The 17,504-nt window shown below is 50.7% G+C and overlaps 7 protein-coding genes across 7 annotated transcripts; 6 read left to right on the top strand and 1 right to left on the bottom strand.

The window, feature by feature from the left end:
* Positions 1 to 891: 891 nt before the first annotated feature.
* Positions 892 to 1,618, top strand: FMAN_10753 (uncharacterized protein; the record flags this gene model as incomplete). Its single annotated transcript, XM_041823749.1, has 3 exons — positions 892 to 1,133; positions 1,193 to 1,467; positions 1,521 to 1,618. The coding sequence occupies 3 exons, from the start codon at positions 892 to 894 to the stop codon at positions 1,616 to 1,618; spliced, it is 615 nt and encodes a 204-aa protein (XP_041689298.1).
* Positions 1,619 to 2,023: 405 nt separating this feature from the next.
* Positions 2,024 to 4,666, bottom strand: FMAN_10754 (putative homocitrate synthase, mitochondrial precursor; the record flags this gene model as incomplete). The annotated part of the gene is made up of 20 exons (XM_041823748.1): positions 2,024 to 2,119; positions 2,184 to 2,211; positions 2,271 to 2,330; positions 2,424 to 2,484; positions 2,543 to 2,567; positions 2,621 to 2,649; positions 2,703 to 2,744; positions 2,806 to 2,945; positions 2,998 to 3,016; positions 3,073 to 3,117; positions 3,169 to 3,191; positions 3,243 to 3,411; positions 3,463 to 3,514; positions 3,582 to 3,621; positions 3,674 to 3,754; positions 3,813 to 3,842; positions 3,901 to 3,995; positions 4,158 to 4,211; positions 4,272 to 4,365; positions 4,452 to 4,666. 20 exons carry the CDS (start codon positions 4,664 to 4,666, stop codon positions 2,024 to 2,026), a joined length of 1,398 nt encoding a protein of 465 aa, XP_041689297.1.
* A 2,256-nt stretch (positions 4,667 to 6,922) lies between these two features.
* On the top strand, positions 6,923 to 7,263 carry FMAN_10755 (uncharacterized protein; the record flags this gene model as incomplete). The annotated part of the gene is made up of 3 exons (XM_041823747.1): positions 6,923 to 7,022; positions 7,079 to 7,178; positions 7,233 to 7,263. The coding sequence occupies 3 exons, from the start codon at positions 6,923 to 6,925 to the stop codon at positions 7,261 to 7,263; spliced, it is 231 nt and encodes a 76-aa protein (XP_041689296.1).
* A 760-nt stretch (positions 7,264 to 8,023) lies between these two features.
* FMAN_10756 (putative apsB protein) lies at positions 8,024 to 12,587 on the top strand (the record flags this gene model as incomplete). Its single annotated transcript, XM_041823746.1, has 2 exons — positions 8,024 to 11,404; positions 11,454 to 12,587. 2 exons carry the CDS (start codon positions 8,024 to 8,026, stop codon positions 12,585 to 12,587), a joined length of 4,515 nt encoding a protein of 1,504 aa, XP_041689295.1.
* A 1,019-nt stretch (positions 12,588 to 13,606) lies between these two features.
* FMAN_10757 (uncharacterized protein) lies at positions 13,607 to 15,171 on the top strand (the record flags this gene model as incomplete). Its single annotated transcript, XM_041823744.1, has 3 exons — positions 13,607 to 14,036; positions 14,088 to 14,795; positions 14,876 to 15,171. The coding sequence occupies 3 exons, from the start codon at positions 13,607 to 13,609 to the stop codon at positions 15,169 to 15,171; spliced, it is 1,434 nt and encodes a 477-aa protein (XP_041689294.1).
* Positions 15,172 to 15,780: 609 nt separating this feature from the next.
* On the top strand, positions 15,781 to 16,293 carry FMAN_10758 (uncharacterized protein; the record flags this gene model as incomplete). Its single annotated transcript, XM_041823743.1, has 1 exon — positions 15,781 to 16,293. One exon carries the CDS (start codon positions 15,781 to 15,783, stop codon positions 16,291 to 16,293), a length of 513 nt encoding a protein of 170 aa, XP_041689293.1.
* Positions 16,294 to 16,701: 408 nt separating this feature from the next.
* FMAN_10759 (uncharacterized protein) lies at positions 16,702 to 17,080 on the top strand (the record flags this gene model as incomplete). The annotated part of the gene is made up of 3 exons (XM_041823742.1): positions 16,702 to 16,746; positions 16,795 to 16,812; positions 16,865 to 17,080. 3 exons carry the CDS (start codon positions 16,702 to 16,704, stop codon positions 17,078 to 17,080), a joined length of 279 nt encoding a protein of 92 aa, XP_041689292.1.
* Between the last annotated feature and the right edge of the window lie 424 nt (positions 17,081 to 17,504).

Below are 17,504 nucleotides of genomic sequence, written 5' to 3'. Positions count from 1 at the left end.
GCGCTGGCTGCGCTGCGAGATCACTCTCGAAATAAAATGTCTTTCTTTCCTCGGGACTTGATGCCTACCACATGAAACCATCACCGACTTACTGTTCAATTCCGGCACATTTGGTACTGAAACATGACAAATAATTTCTCCGATCTTCTGATTAATCGTAAAGAACTCATCTCAAAGGCTGGAAAACGGATCTTGTCTTTTGACGTGTAACCATTCAGAAGCCATCGCAGCGTCATCGTCCCCTGTTGCGTCGCATCCCCAGCCACCAACCAACCCCCTCTACCCGAAGCCTCACCCAAAAAACGCTTTGTTGTAATTTCACACTTGACCTCAATTGGATGGACCATTTCCATCCCCTGTCTTGTTGACTTTTGTTCTATTTTGCTTCCTTTTGCTTTTCTTCCATCTCTCCTCTGGAATATCAAAAAACACCAAGACAACAATCGCTATCGTGTGATTAATACCTGATAAGAGGCCTCAATTGGTACCTCTTGGCACATCAACCCGACGTCAGATCCCCAGCCAACGCAGCACAATCTCCACACCTGGAAGCTCCGATCCAACTGGACGCGCAGAAAACACCGAGAATCCCCTATCGACGAGAGATTTAAACGCGTGAGGCATCAACGCAGCAGCTTCGATTTTGAGGCACCCAAACTATCTTCACGAGGGGAATCGAATTGAGGTTCCCTTCGAGGCGACGCTGGAATCAACTGGTCGCCGATCGGCGGGGCTTGTTCTGCGACGTGGCAGTCTTTTTTGGCATTGAGGAAGAAACAACCAGCGACGCGTGATTCTTGGGGCTTTCGACGACTTATACTATATCTTGACGACCTCGACGACATATTGAGCTTCTTATTCACGTTTTGTCCTTAGAACAGAAACAGCATAATGGTCGCCAAATCAACGGTTACCGGTTTGACCGGCACCACAGGATGGACGGGAACGAGCTTCACGAGATCATCAATGACCTACGACGGGCCTCCGCCATCTACACATGTTCGAACATACAACTGGCCTCCTTGGCAACTGAATTTCTGGATCTTTGTTATCCTCCTCGCGTCGACGAGCATCATCGGCGTGTTCGCGACATTCATACAGATCCAAACTCAACTTGAGCTTGGAATTCCATGGTACGCCCCCCATTGCACTACCTACTACCTATCGGGAGATGGTTTGTTAATGTCTGCAGGTACTTTCCCTACTTTATCACCGTCGGCTCTCTCTCCATTATTTTTATTCTCGGTATCTTCTGGCTCATCGCCCAACGACGCCTCCTCCCTGCCATCGTAATGGTCGGCGGTTTCATGTTCTTCGTACTCTGGCTCGTGGGACTTGTCGTCGTAGCGATACAATTATTCGGACCTGATGGATCTATTCAGAGCGTGTGCGATGTTCAGGTCTTTGGAAGGAATCCCAAGGGTACGAGCATGGCGACGATGGCGTGGCTTCAACAACGAAACATCTGTACGTTTTTATGTCTCACGTTCGAGGTCAAGTTTCATCGCTAACTTGTGCAGGTCAATCATGGCAGCTTGTCTTTGCGATGGCTCTTACTGGTACTGTCTTCTTCGTCTGGGTTATGATCATGGCGTACCAAGTCTTTGTCAACTCATAACCGACCACCGAGGGAAATACAGAGGGGGATAATTGGATTAATGACGAAGTTACGAAGCATGGCATGACGCCCGGAGTTGCATGATTGTTACAACATGTTTGTTTGCATTGGATGGAGTTGGATTGAACGGAACAGAACATTGGTGCATTCGCAGGCATCCTGTCGGAATAGTATAGACGAGAACATTAATTGGCACTACATAGGCATATCATCAAAATGACCTCGAAGGGATCATCACATGTTGGCTCGCGGCTTGTGTCACGCTCTCAATGTCAGAGTACGAAAGTACGGAGAAAATAACGACTATTGCTTTTGCTTTTGTTGGTAACGCCAACCCTACCAGTTCCTACATGTTGTTTTCTTCTGCATCTTGTGTTTCCAAATTCCCGTTTGCTTTCATCCAACTCAAGCAGCGGTCTCCTGCTGCTTACTGTTACCCGTGAGCTGAAGATGGTATGCGTGGATAATAGAATCCGCATCGTCGATGGCAAGTGGTCGGATCTAAAAGACATTGTTGTTAGCTAAATCTACTCTGGTCATGCTTCCAAGTGGAAAGGGCACATGCGTCAGCCAGTTGCTTGATCTTAGCAGTACTATAACGGATATATCAGCTTCAACTCCTTCGATGTTCTTCATTAATTCATGGACTTACACTTCCTTGATTTGGTCGTCGGTCTCGAAGCCACCGGGTCCGTCCAGGCCGAGTTGGGTACTAACAGGTATTAGTGGCGCCTAATCAATTGAACCCCCAGCACACTAGTGCAGAGGGGCACTAATATGGGTTGGAGGAGTAGGGAAAACGAACATTCTGCCCTTGACCGCGTTCCATCCGGTAATTCTTGAGGTAATGTTAACGTAGCGAGTCACTATAACGTTAGCTTTCTCCTGCTTGAGACTTTAAGAAGAAAGGGATATAAATCGTACGTCCGAATAGCGCAGGGTCGATGATCTATTTCTTGTTAGCAACTAGCCGTATTGGAAGCTATCCTGGATTGTACGTACCTCGTAAGTAGAGGGATTCGCCAGAATAGCTGTGCAAGGTTAGTGCTAGTCAGAAAGGGCCGGGTAATTCCACTGTGCCTACCCTTGGCGTGGATACCAGCCTTGTGCGTGAAGGCACAGAAGCCTGTGAAGGGTCAGTCCTAGTCTTGACTCGATCGCCGCTCCCACCGCTTTTGACAACTTACCTGTAACGGGGTTGTTGAATGGAATGTTGATCTCGACAACACTCGCAACGTACTCCTCGATAGTCTTCAAGCGTGGAAGATCAAATGTCTTCTTAGTGTACTCTGGCGCAGTTACGACCATGCGAGCCATTAAAGCACCACTTGAAGGCTTATCAGTAAGTGTTCTCCACTGTGCAGCGTTGCGATACATACAGAGGGGTGATGCCGTTTCCTGTCAAAGTCTCGAGTCAGCACAACTTTCAATCAGCCAGGAATTAAAGCACTCACGCTCTCCGATACCTAAAACAGACGTGTCCACGTGCGTGGCTCCTCCTACAGTTGATTTAGCTGATGTTTACATCACGATGCCAAAGACAGGACTACCTTCGAGGGCAGTGAGAGCGTTCCTGAAGAGATTGTCAGCCAGCATACATTACTCAATCTTGGGAGTGTCTTACGCGACTGCGCAGCCAGTATCGTCATGGAAGTGGGTTTCTTTAGAGTTGTTAGCAAAGTATTCATCATAAGAAGCAACTTGTATGTGAGCTTGAGAAGAGGGATTGACAAGGAGTGTGAGTGAAGAAGACGTCGGGTTCAAATACGCACCGATGTCGCAGCCTACCACACCTAGGACACGTTAGCATATTCATCTCTTGGTCCTTGCTCGCAAAACCTTACCTCGGAGCGTGCGGACGAGGTCGTAGACCATTCGGGGAGTAGCTCCTCCGACCTGGACAAGGACGCCAAGATTAGCTTCATGCGGCTCACAAAGATAATGGAAAACACGGATGCCCTACAGTGTCGGCGATACCAACGCGGTTCACGCCTGCCTTATCCCTGTAGAGATGGTCAACATATATCGTCGTGCTACTTGCGTTGTCCAACGTACACGGCCTGGTAAAGGGAAAGAATATCGACAAGGTCGGATCGGAAACTGTCCTCGGAACTAAATCGCACCTCAACTCCCTTCCTATTGCGTTTGTTAGGAATTGGTGCGTCTAGAACTTGTGCAGGTTGCAATAACTCACGACTTGACGTATTCAATGACTTCGAGTGCCCTGAGGAATTCAGTCAGTATAACAATGCCATCCGCTGGTCTCAGGAAAGGGCACATGCGTTTCCTTGATGATAGCCATGGATTTTCCATGGCTGTACTGGCGAAGGAAGGATGAAGTGCCGATAACGAGATCTACACCGTCAACTCCGCATTCCTGATCATGTCAGTTGAGCGATCGTACGCCTGCCAGGGCTGCACAGCACCGCGGCAGGCTAGCGTCAAGGGCCATAGCCAGCAGTGATGTCAAAGGCTGACGTATCCTGCCTGCGGGCTATATAACAACCCCATGCAGATATCGTTGATGAGACTGGCTTACCACTGCGCGCTTGGCATCTTCCATGTTGCATCGAACGTGTGTCAAGATCTTGGCCTATTGTAGAGTGTGAGCAATGATGTCAAGTGGTTCCGCACCACGGAAGAGCGGCCTCACCTTGAGTCCAAGCGAGCAAATGTACTTGCAGTCGTCGTATGAAGCCTGGGAGCTCACAGGGCTCGTAAGCTCAATATACTGGCATCCAAACTCACTGTCGTTCGTTAAAATAGTTTCACGAGACAGTCACGACAAGGTCCGGCGTCGTGAACAGCTTGGCGGACGCGGGGGTTGTCTTACGAGAGCATGGTTGCGATCTTGACCTTCTGCTCACGAGTGAAGAAGGCATTGGCGAATTGCTCTCCCTCGCGCAAAGTTGATTCGATGATCTGGTACGATTGGGTCTGGGAGATGAAATCTTGGACCTGGCTATAAGGCGAGGACGACGGTAGGTGGGCAGTCGAGGCCGGGTGCGGCGCGGGAGCCGCCGCTGAAGCGTTGTCAGTGCCGCACATGGTGCCAGGCTGGGTCTTTGGAGATTCGTGTGGGCTTTCTTTAGGTATCGTAGCCAGGGAGAAAAGCAATGTCGCGAACAGGATAGTCGTCGTAGAATGCAATGGGTGAAGAGGTGAGGTTTGAGGTTGGCGACCACTAGAAATTTTTATCCAAAGACATGGACAATTAAGGCCCCCCCCCTCCATGAGTCAAGGTCCTAATTCGGTGCGCGGGGTATGGAGTAATGGTGGGGACCCTGTACCGTCAATCGAACCAACCAGAGGAACCCTGTTTGCCAAACTTTTGCGTGCAATGACACACAGAAGCTTTTGACCCGTCAACCCTCGCTCCGACTTCGCTTCAGTACCTTAGTCCGAGCAGCAATTGACGGATGACGCTGTACCGGATCCACGTATCTAGAACTACCTGATGAGGCGGCAAATTTCCCCGAGTTTCGATAGCAGAAAGAGAAACGAGGTGGGATCAGGCTTTGATTATTCGAGCTACGAGATTTCGAAAGGATACGAAGCAAAAGCTACTTCTCTCTAACGAGCATTTCGCTCTTCACTCTCTTAAACTCTAGACGCGATGCCTGTCCTGTTCTATTCTTCGCTTGCTATCTGCTTCGTGCTTATCAATTTTTACAAGTACCGACTATTGAGGCTATTCTCGATCCATTAACGTCCTTCTGCAGCCGGAGAGGCTTTTACACGTACACTGCCGAGATGCAGCGTGGGACGCGGGCCGAGATCGCCTCTGAAGCCAGTTTAAGGCGTCTTACAAGGAGCACTTTGGACCTGCCGATTGCTTTGTTTGCTTTCCTTGGGAATACTTCACCTGGGTATTGATCAAGGTTTTGCCAAAGACACGATCAATGATAGCGGATTCGAAGAGGTCGTGCGTCTTGGGTGAAAACTCGTCATCTGGGACCGCGAGATGAGAGCTTGATCGCGACCCTGCCTGGATTTCTGCTACGCGAGTTTGGACCAGGTCATCATACTGACGATTTGAGACCCATTTCCTTCCGGCTGCAGCCTGAAACTTCACGCGTAATGCGTATAAGTCAACGTTTTTCTGCTTTGCATGGTGTTCATGGCCTATCTCGCCCAAATGTTGAGGGCAGTGGCTAGACCCAGGGACATGGCTGGTGTTATTGCAAGCTTCGACAACGCAAATTGTATTTCCTTGCACGACTGAGATCCCCGGATTCGAGCATTGAGCCCTCAGCATGTGCTAGTCAGCTCGCAGGTCAAGCAGCGACGCGAGAGAGAAAGGCAATTGTCTTTCTTTTGGTACCGTGCATGGTATAGTCGAGCGGTGTTCACGTCGAGAACTTGGGCATTAGGGCATAGTTCGTGATTTTCAGACCAAAAGCCAAAAGAAGGGCCTGGGCATTGCAATCCGAGAGTCTAAGCGACACTTTGAGATGTTGGTGGTTTCCTAATGTGTCAGATGTTAGAGATATGAAGTTTGCGAAGCTTCACAGTAAACAAAGATGGGCAGTTCCTACGCCAAGTCAGAACGTTCTGCTCATAGGCCATGTCCCTGCGATCCGCCAGAGCAAGAGCGGGGGACTCATACCTGACTACCTTAACCAGGCCTGAGCGCGGGCTCCCTGGGTTTCGCTGCAGACTACCTCAGTACACATTTCCATCCCTTAGCATAAAGGAGTTTTCTTGTCTCCCCTGGCTCCCTCAATCTTCAAGCTAACTGAGAGAAGCTCTGGACCCTTCGACCCCCGACGCTTTGCTCGATCCTCATTAGCCCTCCTCTTATCTTTTCAGCTCCCTCTGCACGGCGGTGTCACTAGCTCAGCTTTCACGTCAAGGCCTCGACCAAGGTTCACTTACCTACCCCTCACCAGGAAAGCATCGCGACAATCAGCCAAGAAGCTTTCCGTCTTTGAAACATCCATGATGAAATACCCAGAGTCATATACCGGAATTAGAATAAGTATCGGCAATGCGTGCCGTGAGTTTCGGAATCGGTCTTGGTAACTCAGGGTCTGAAGTGACGTAGGCTGGACCCCTGCAAAGTGGGAGATGACGAAAGAGGGGGCATGCAGATGTTGGCACTTTGGTGAGATCTAATGGATCTGCCGGTTTTATTTCTCCATTCTGCAAAAGAGACTTGAACGAAGTTGGAAATGGTTCGTTATTATTAGCTGCGGGTTGAGAGGTATAAGAAGGACGGAATGCCGCTGCTAGATTGAGTTCTTTATCACACTAAACTACTTCACTTACATCTACAACCCAAATCAACACACTCAACTCACAATGGATTTCATCAAGAACGCTGTGTCTGGTGGCTCTAAGTCTGGTGATGCTTCCAAGACTGGTGATGCCTCCAAGAACCAGGAGGACTACGTCGATAAGGGTAAATACCCCTCAAATACCTATGGACCTCCACAGACCGCTGACTGACATTCATAGGTGTTGATTTCCTCAACAAGAAGGCCGGCTTCAACATCTCCCGCGACAACCAGGAGAAGGCCACCGACTTTGCCCGCGGCCAGTACGAGAAGCAGACTGGGTAAGTGGCGTTTATCACTCATCGTGGCTTGAACTGTGGCTGACAATCCTCCAGCAACAAGGTCGACCCCAAGTACTCTAACTAGAGAGAGGGATAATGTTTAATGATGGAAGCTCAAATAGTGAGCATGAATAAATATGACATAATTACTTCAATTTCATGGGTCTAAAGTGACATCAAGGTTGACGTGAATCACTGCCACGGGGCATTGTAGATCAAACTCCTGCGAATCATCAATCCACAAAATAAACGAACCTGAAGGATGGTTTCACTTCGATACGAATTGCTTACTCGCTTAGGAATTTAGTTCTCTTCTCCAACTCAAACCCTTGTTTCAACCTGCGATCTAACGATCAGAAGCAAGTTTACTGTCTCAGGCTGAATCAAAAGTGTAAATTATCTCGTATCTTTGCGTCCATGACGGGGTTTCGCTGTGAATCCGAGTATCGCTGTCATTGAATTCTTCTACCCATAGACTGACTGATGCATAAAGCGCGGGTAGGTCAGGTTGTCCCAAGCAACGGGCCAAGCTTCAATTCGACCACATGGATCAGCCCCGCTATTTCCCCTCCAACCGCCGCTAAACAACCTGCGCAGGGGGGATGATAGAGGCTATGATTGGCTGGACAGATACACCAGCAACGGTGCCCTGAAGGGATAGACTTTAGCGCAGTCAGGTTTTCTCTTTAGTGAGAGCTTATGGCGGGCGATGCCTAGAAAGACAAAACATTCAGCATCCCCATTCAATACCCGACAATCTCCATCCACATTCGCATCTGCATCAATCAAAGTCCACCAGCACAGCACACCAAAGCTGCCTCGCATAGCGGTCGCCGCAATGCATCATGGCCAACGATGAGCGAGAAAACAGCCAGAGCCCAAAGGCTCAGGCTCCCAGCCCAAGCCCGAGTCCAAGCGGCACCAAGGACGGGTCGCGTCCACAGACGGCCCATCGCGTCTCACACATCGGCAGCGATGATCTGCTGGACCACACCGAGGCCACTGAGACATCAGAGATGACTGACGATACAGCCGCCGACACGTCGCAAGCCCAGCCAACAAACCCTACCACAGCGACATCTCCACACGACATTGCGATAACCGTTGATGATACGCACGCAAAATCTCAGACCCGGACAATTCCCCAGACCACGAGCAATCCCCCCACAGGCCACGAAGACTCGATGCTGCACCTGCCTGGTCACTCTGCCCCTGAAACCAGCTACTTCGATCCTATTTCCGTCGATGTCACACGGGGACATGACGATTCCTTGACTGAGGAGGACGTTAGACGCCACCTGGGAGACGTGGAGTCTAGCTTCTTACCCGCCTTGTCGCCCATTCCAACTGCATCCACGAACCTGGACGGCGGCGTCGACGACACGTACCAATTCGACTCCCCGACAAAAAAGCCTGCGCCTGCTCCTCAGCCTCTGCAACGACATCAAGAAGAAGAAGAAGAGGAGGATCACGATGTAACTGTCGCCAGCACGAATACGTCCGGCTTTGAGAACTTTTCGTCGCCGACGGCAGCTGCAACACGAAGAACTATTTCGCGCGCTGTTAGCATGGCGAGTCAGCCAGACAATCGCAACACAAGCTACGACGAGAGCGAAAAGGACGACACGGAACAGGAGAGCTCACAGGTATCCAGCGCTGGCGATAACGAGGCCCCTTTATCGAGAACACATTCCTTGTCAGAAAAAGTCAATGCGGGCAGCACCCCTGGTCAATCGCTTCGAAGCCGACGGCCAAAATATCTGCGTAGTCGTTTTGGAAGCCAACGATCATCGACATCCTCATTTGCTACGAACCCCGAGTCTCACGAAGGCAGCGACATGACCGTTGGTCTTGGTACCGATTACGCTTTACAGTCTGGCGGTGCAGTCCCCGCTATTGGAATGCTACGAAATCCCAGCAACCCCATGCTACGATCCATCAGCATAGGGAGCATGGGTAGTGTTGGATCAGCATTCGGCGCTGAGGATTACACTGATACTTCATTACCGCAACTCGAACCGCTTCATGAAGTCGATAGTCCCGAACGGCAGCGACAAGATTTGCTGGAGACACCGAAGCCCTCTAAGGAAGGGTTCACTACAGCGCCTACAGATACGGTCATCGCGCGGCATGTTAGAAACGTCCAGGTACCCGAATCTTTGGCCAAGGAGTACAAGTACAAGGGCGGACTCGAAACACCCCGGAAACAATCCTCAATCGCCATGGGTTCCGTCAATACCGCCCGATCGGGCAAGAACTTGACGCTCAAAGAACAGAGCAGTACGATTGAGAGGCTGTCAAAGGAAAACTTCGATCTCAAGCTCAAAGTTATGTTCTTGAGCGATCGCCTTGACAAGCTGTCAGAAGAGGGTATCAAGGAAATGATCTCGGAGAATGTTGACCTTAAGACTGGTCTTGCGGTACTCCAACGTGATAACAAGGTTTTGCGGAGGCGGGTCAAAGAATTGGAGAAGCAAGTCCGAGACGAGGGAGAGCGACCAAGCACAGCGCACAGTGGTGCATCATCGACAGATCAAACGGCCCGAATGGGAGATGAAGAGCGAGAAGAAGAGCTCATCTTTTTGCGGGAGCGGGTTGAGGAGTATGCCACTGAGATTGAGCGTTTACGGTCCGAAAGTTTAACCAAGGAGAATGAGCGACGAAAGTTTGCGGATATCGTCCGATCTCTTGGTGAGCGAAATAGCGGAAACATGGAGCGAGAAGAAGAGGCCGATGTGTGGAAGGATCTTCTGGAGCAAGAGACTGCGCGCAGAGAACAAGCCGATGACGAGAATAAGAGACTACGGGAGGAGGTGTTCAAGCTAAAGCAGGACATGTCTAGCCTGACTAGCGGGGGAGGCTTACACCACACGACAAACATTTACAACATCACCAAGAAACATCGCGACGGCAATGTATCACCAGGTCGACCTGTATCTGGCCTCTCAGGCGATATGGAGAGCTCAAATGGCAATTTCAGTGCTGCGACCACACTCGTTGATGAGCTACGTCGCGAGAGTGAGCAGCTGCGTCATGAGAATGCCGAATTGAGACGCGAGGTCGGTGCGCAAACATCCATGCTGACTTCGAGGAACCGCGAAAAGGAGCGCCTCTACCAGGAGATTGAGGATCTCAAGATGGCTCAGCGACGAGGTCGGCCTGCCCCTTCAACAATTGACAGTCTCCTAGAGCGATCGGCTTCACAGGTTGGTGGTATGGAGAGACCCCAATCGCGGGGTAGCATGAAGACACGGACGCAAATTGAGGAGGAAGCCGACCGTGAAGAGCTGGAGAACAAGATGAACGAGATGCGCGACAAACTCAGTGAGGTCAAGCTGCAGAATCAAGAGTTGCAGCGCGAGCTTGAGATTTGCATGGAGGACTTTGAGGTTGCTATTGGCGACAAGCGACAAGCCGAAGAAGCAGCGATGACTCTGCAGGAGGACCTCAACAACGCGATGAACGATCTAGTTGCTCTGCAGTCCGAACGCGACGAAGCTCTTCGCGAGCAGAACGAAATGGAGAGCGAATTTGAAGCGCTACGGAAGGAGGCTCAAGAGGAGATTGATGCGTTGGAGTCCGAAGCCGATCAACAAGCTGAGGAGATGCAACGAGTGCAAGCAGATTTACAGGACCGCTCAGAAAACTTTGACGCCTTGCAGGAAGAGATGCGCAAGATGAGCGAAGCCTTGATACGACTTGAAGACGACCAGGAGAACAAATTGCGACGCATCCAACAGCTCGAGCAGGAATTGGACTCGTCGAACAAGGAGCTTGAAGAGCTGGAGCAGAAGCTCATGGAAGCGAACGACAAGAACCAGCGACTTTCAGTACAGCAAGAGTCGTCACAGGGAGAGATTGCATTCCTTCGAGAAGAGCAAGAGACCGACAAGATACGCATCGGCGACCTCGAAGCTGCAATGGCGAATGCCGAACAGAGCATCCGCGAAGAAAAGGAACGAGTCAAGGAATTGGAGAACCGTCTCCAACAAGAGCGACACCAGCGAGAGATTGTGGCGGACCAGGAGAAGGAGGAGGTTCAGCAGTTTGTCAACGAGCTCAACCGGGAAGCGTCAGCGGCCAAGGATGAGGCTCGTCGTCTGCGTAAGAACTTGACGTCGAGAGAGGTTGAGGCGACAGAGTGGAAGGAGAGGTTGATGGAGCTTGAGAATAATCTTCGTGAAGCTCTTGGTGACCTCAACGGTACCCGCTCTTCGCTCCTTAAGGTGAGTCGGCTTAGCTTGCATTTGTGGGTGATTACGCTAACAGTCTTAGTCAATTGCCAAGTTGCAGCGGGAGCTTGAGAATACGATCCGCGACCTGGATGCTAGCAAGGCAGCTCTTGTGGAGAAGGATCGTATCATCAAGATGCGCGATTCACTACTTGAGTCTCATGCCCTCGAGAGTCGCAAACTTGCTGAGTTACTCGACAAGGAGCGCATTGCCCACCGCAACACAAAATCGCAGTACGACACATTCCAAAAGTCTCACCAACACCTTACCCGTACTGCAAGCAGTCAAGATGTGCGCATCGCTGAGCTCGAGACGAACAAGAGTCAAGATCGCAGGAGGATCGCGCAGCTTGAGCAGTCGATGCGCGATCAACTACAAGAGCGCAATGAGTTACTGCTACAGCTTTGGCACAAGCTCAGTAAATTGTGCGGAAGAGAATGGGTTCACGGCAACTCTCTCATCGACCGCCAAGTTCTCCCCTCAATCGAAGTCATCGCCAACCGCCTCCCCAGCTTCACCAAGAACCTGATGGCGGCCGTCAAAGCCATCGAGAACATGATCGGCTCCTTCGAAGTGCGCATCAAGTCCGTCGAACGCGACCTCCACAGGGAGTATCAAACCCTCGAGTCCAACCTCGAAGTGCGCACCAAGAAACTGGACCGTCTTGAAACCATGGTTAGAAACTCGGTCGCTTCAGGATCTCTGAGCCACGACGCAAGGTACTCCCGCCTGGAAGAAGCATATCGCCAGCTCAAAGTCGAAAACGCCACGCTCCGCACCGCAAACGACGTGCGCGCCCGAGCCTCATACTCCAGCACCGAATTAGTTCCTCACTCACCATCACCATCCGTCCCCCGCGGTCCTAATGATCAACGCACAAGCCGTTCTAAATCTCGCTCAACCGTTACGCGCGCACACACCACCACCGCATTACCAGGTTCTTCAGCGGGAGGTTTAGGACTCCGCGACATGGCCGCGCTAAGCGAGGAGAACAACGGCGCCGCGAACGATAACAGGTGGTTGTTTAGACTGCGCGACATGGAGTATAAGCTCAAGATGGAACGGGAGGGTCGGAACCAGGATAGACATGCTGCAAGGCAGAGGCTGGGAGGGCTGGAGATGGAGAATCGTGATTTGAAGGAGAGGATGAAGAGGGCTCTAGGGGACCTGGATTGAACAAAAAGCGTGGAGTTGATGGGTGCAAGGGCGGTTAATTATTAGCATAGATGGGAGCTAGGTGTTGATTGTGTATAACTGGACTGCATGGACTGCATTGCTTGTATAAACTAAGTACGAGGATTCTTTTGTTGGTGTTGGGGAATATATTTGGGTATTATGATTATTGATGTTGGTGAAGCTGAAGTGGTGATGGTGATTTATTTATTGACAGAGTGAGGTGTGCTAGTACTGGGGCTTCGGGGGACAAGAAAACATCCACATCAGACCTTGATATACGGTATGAAAATAAACTCATTAAAAGTTATCCTAAACTTAGCAAAGAGTCCCCTAAGTCTAGGCTAGATTTACCTAAGTATTTCTATCGCTTAGGGTCAAGGACCTGTGTTTTCTTTCCTCCCCTGGTGGGGTTAGCGCTGTGAGTACGGGCGACACTGAAGAGAGGCAAGAAAGCTGAGGATCTCTTATCTAAGTGATGAAGACCTTGGTAAACTTGAGTAAGTTTATCTTGTTAAGACGAGACCCAGTTTACTTAGTAGCCATTCAATGTCAGAAGTTTGAGGGCAGTAAGTGGGTGACGTGCTCTTGGGGTCTTGAAGTTAGGGACGCGATATAAGCAATAGGAACACTTATGTAGATTGAAGCCAGCTCGAGAGGGTTTGGGGTACTTTACTTGGGTCTCCAAACAGAGCTTTTTTCCCAGTCACTGGCACCTTATGCCTTCTTTTACTGCAGACAGTTGAATGTCGTGGTCAAGAAAGACCTTCTGAGGTTAACCCCACACTGAACAAGGTTCTTATTCCCCGAAGCTGGGGAAGAATATTTCTTGCTTTTCGAGGTGTAATGCGGAATTTCCGAATGGAGTAAGACCGCGTTCTCCTCAATTCGATATAAGATCCAACACCATTATCTTGTCACCATTCTGTATCGTCCTCTATCTTATCACCATCTCCTCACCACTCCCATCGTATTCTGCACAATAATTCCATCGATTTCTGATATCTTTTGGCACCATCAAAATGCTCCGCGCATCGCTCGCCAAGCCCTCGCCCCCTGTCCTCCGCCGCTGCATGACATCGCTAGCCTCCAAAAAAGAAGGCGACATCTCTGATGCATTTACGTCGATGTCCGGGGCCAAGCGCGAGCCTTTACCAGATCGATATCGGCAGCTGAAACTTAAACTCCTGCAAGGTCGGGAAGATAAGATTGTTCAGTCGTGGAACAAGCTACTACGTGAGCTGAAGCGGGAGAATGAGATTGTGGCCAGGAAGGGACCGGGTGTTATACCACAGATTGAGTTTAAGGATCTTGAGAGGAGTAGTGATGCGCTGAGGGAGGAGGTTAAGAAGAGAGGTGTTGTTGTGGTGAGGGGTGTTGTTCCAGAGGGTGAGGCGAGGGCGTATAAGGCTGAGGTGGAGGAGTATGTTGCTAGGAACCCATCTACACGAGGTATCTACCCCTACACTCCGCTCGTCAATTGACATAGACTAATGAATACAGCATTTCCACCTCACGATCCTCAAGTCTACGAATTATACTGGTCGCCACCCCAACTAAAAGCCCGCTCACACCCCAACTTCCTCGCCGTCCAACACAACCTCATGTCACTCTGGCACACCACCTCCCCAACCTCAATCTCCCTCTCCCAACCCTTCAGCTACGCCGACCGTCTTCGTATCCGCCAACCCGGCGACGCCAGCTTCGCTCTCGGTCCCCACATCGACGGCGGAAGCGTCGAGCGCTGGGAGCCAGAAGGCTACGGCGCAGGACACGTCTTTGACTCCATCCTCCAGGGAAACTGGGAATCCTACGATCCGTGGGACGCGAGTGGGCGTGTCGACGCTGTGAACAATCGGTACAATGGACTGGGTGCTTGCTCCATGTTTAGGATGTGGCAGGGGTGGATGAGCATGAGCCATACTAAGCCTGGGGAGGGGACGTTGTTGGTGAATCCGCTGGTGAAGCTTTCTATGGCTTATGTGCTGCTGAGGCCGTTTTTTAAGGCGAGGAGAGAGGGATTGGGGAAGGGGTTTTTGGATGAGGGGAATTGGGAGTTGATGAGGGATGTTGATAGTGAGTTGCAGGGCGCGACGCCTGGGACGGGACAGGAGTTGACGGGAGAGTTGCATCCGCATTTGGAGCTTGAGAAGACGATGGTTCACGTTCCTGAGATTCGGCCTGGAGATTTCGTAGCATGGCACTGCGACAGTAAGTCCCCTCCTGTCACCAATCACTACCTCCTCTACCGCAACACCACTGCCTATTAAATCAGTACTAACAGCACTTAGCAATCCACTCAGTCGACAAAGTACACGCCGGCACAGCAGACTCTTCGGTGATGTACATCCCCATCTGTCCGATCACGGCACAGAACGCAGAGTACATGGTGCGCCAGCGCGAGGCCTTCCTCCGTGGCACGCCGGGACCGGATTTCCCAGGCGGTGCGGGGGAGTCCGGACATGTGGGGCGGGGCTCGGAGGAGATGCTGGACGGAGCGGCTCGTCGGGCGATGGGACTGAGCGCGCTGAGGACGGAGGGGGAGGATGAGGTTGTTAGGGAGGCGAATCGGATCCTTGGGTTTTAAGCGGTGGCCTCAATCATGGTTATTTCGTCCGTCACGGTCATTTCTTCGGTTACCTGTCATTTATTTTTTTCACACCGGTTATTTCTGCAGCCGTATTTGCCGATTTCTTTGGTTCTCCGTGTCTCACTCTGATCAGGTAGTTTGTAATCAACTCTGGTTTGTAAGCCGATGTTTCATGAACCGTGCGATATTCGACCGTTCAGAACACTTGTTCAACGCACGTCCAACGAAAGCACCCGTGGCCCTTAACCCGCACGGATGTCGGACAGCGATGATCCGGAGACGTTTAGCGTTACTGCCAGTCTCCGCAATGGTCCTCAATGGTCGTCAATGGATCCATTACTAATCGAGGAAGCATCTAGAGTCTTCAAACGGGTCGATCTGAGGGGGAAACTGGAAAGGTTCCATTAGTAAAGCAAGGCAAGCGGTGAAGACGGTGGGGAAGGGTTGAGGTCGTCTTGAAACGGGGAGAGGAAGAGATATATATACCCCGTAGACATCGCCCCTCGGATTGTTCGGACAGACAAGCTTCATCACGCAATACACTACTATACCCAATTCACTCTACCTTCACTCTTCACTACTACCATCAAGGTTTCACTGCCCATCATGAGCTACACACTCTACGACGCCGCCATCCTCCACACCAAGGAAGCCCTCAACTCCTTGTCCTCGATCCTCAAAAAGGCCGAAACCCACGCCAACGCATCCTCATTCCCCACCGCCAAACTGGCCCCTGACATGCTGGACCTCAGCTTCCAGGTCTTCTTCACCACCGACACAGCGCAGAAGATTGTCGCGCGCACAACCGGCAGCGAGCCTCTTACTCTTTCTCGCGACGAGTGCACTACATTTGAGCAGTTCCAAGCTCGTATCGCGCAGGTTCTCGAGGTCGTTGAGAAGGCTGATCGGGAGCTTGTTGAGAAGCGTGGTGCTGAGGTTGTGACTATTGGGCTTGGACCCGGGAAGAGTGCGGATATGAAGGTTAGGGATTATGTGCAGGGATATGGAATTCCTAATGTCTTCTTCCATTTGACGACTGCGTATGCGATTTTGAGAAAGGAGGGTGTTGAGTTGGGGAAGCAGGACTATATCGGTTCTTTCATGAACCAGTACTTCTAAGCCTGGACACTAGTTGAGCTGATGTATTGGGATTAATAAAAGTGATTTGACGTTGACTGAGGCTGCATGAATGAGAGTAATGAGGTGTCTTTTAGAAGCGACCAAGACTAAATACTTATAACAACTGGGTTTTAGAACAAGTTTGTATTAAGCTTGAGATAATTTTGATCGATTATTCCAAGTTCTTTGATGACCTCAAGCTTTTGCGTTGATGCGTACTTGAGTGGTTCATGATAAGTTCAGGGTAGCTGTACGGAGTAGCTGAAACTGTAGTCAAGCTGTCACACAAGATCAGATCCATTTGTCATCCTTGCTCGCCCCTCCATTTCCCGCCGCACTAACGCCGCCACTCCATCTCCATCTCCATCTTGAATTCAGCATCTTCAATCACCCGTCTTCTTCACCAAAATGGCTGCACACTGGTGGCTCCTCCGCGCAATCCAATCCTTCGAAGTCCGTCTGCCCTCCCTGCCCTGATTCCCAATCACTAACAAATCTCAGGATCACATCGTCGCATCCGTACGCCTCCCGGCCTCAACCTCTACGTTCTTCACTAACAATCACGACTTAGATCCTACGACAACCAGGTTTCCACCGCGCAGTAACGCGCATTCACAAGACCATCCACGAGAAGCAACACGGACGAAATCCGCACGAGCCTTTGGCACCGGGCGAAGCAACAGCTGATCCGAATACAGCTGGGAAGAACTCGGAGTTTGCGAAGCATTTTCTGGATGAGATTAAGAATCAGTTTCGGGGGAAGCCGACGGATATAACGAGGAAGTGAAAGAGATGGATTGATGTTTTTATGATACCCTGGTTAACTGTGATGATTGACGATTGGATGCGATGGTGGGAGGTTTACGAGTTGGATTGAGATGTAGATGGGGGAAATGGAACAGGCGATTACCTGCCCACTTGTCCCTACGATGCGAACCTCGAATGCTACAACCATACGCACGTCGCAGGATCTTGAGATGGTCACGAGGAGATGGATAGTATTTATTGAGGACGACTAAGTCGCTCGGTCGATCCGAGCAGACACCTCTACTTGATCCTCCCTCCAAGCCATTTGCCTCAGCACGACGATCTGGCCCGACACGTCGCAAAAGACTCCGATTTTCTTGTCGATGGCTCTTTATCTGTCTGCGCCATTAGCGAGATCGTTTGGAAACAGAAACGGTTGCTTTACTGTACAATACCGCGCCTAC

The sequence above is a fragment of the Fusarium mangiferae genome (assembly GCF_900044065.1).
Source record: "Fusarium mangiferae strain MRC7560 genome assembly, contig: FMAN_scaffold016, whole genome shotgun sequence".
Lineage (NCBI taxonomy): Eukaryota > Fungi > Ascomycota > Sordariomycetes > Hypocreales > Nectriaceae > Fusarium > Fusarium mangiferae.
This window is presented reverse-complemented; position numbering and strand designations above follow the sequence as displayed.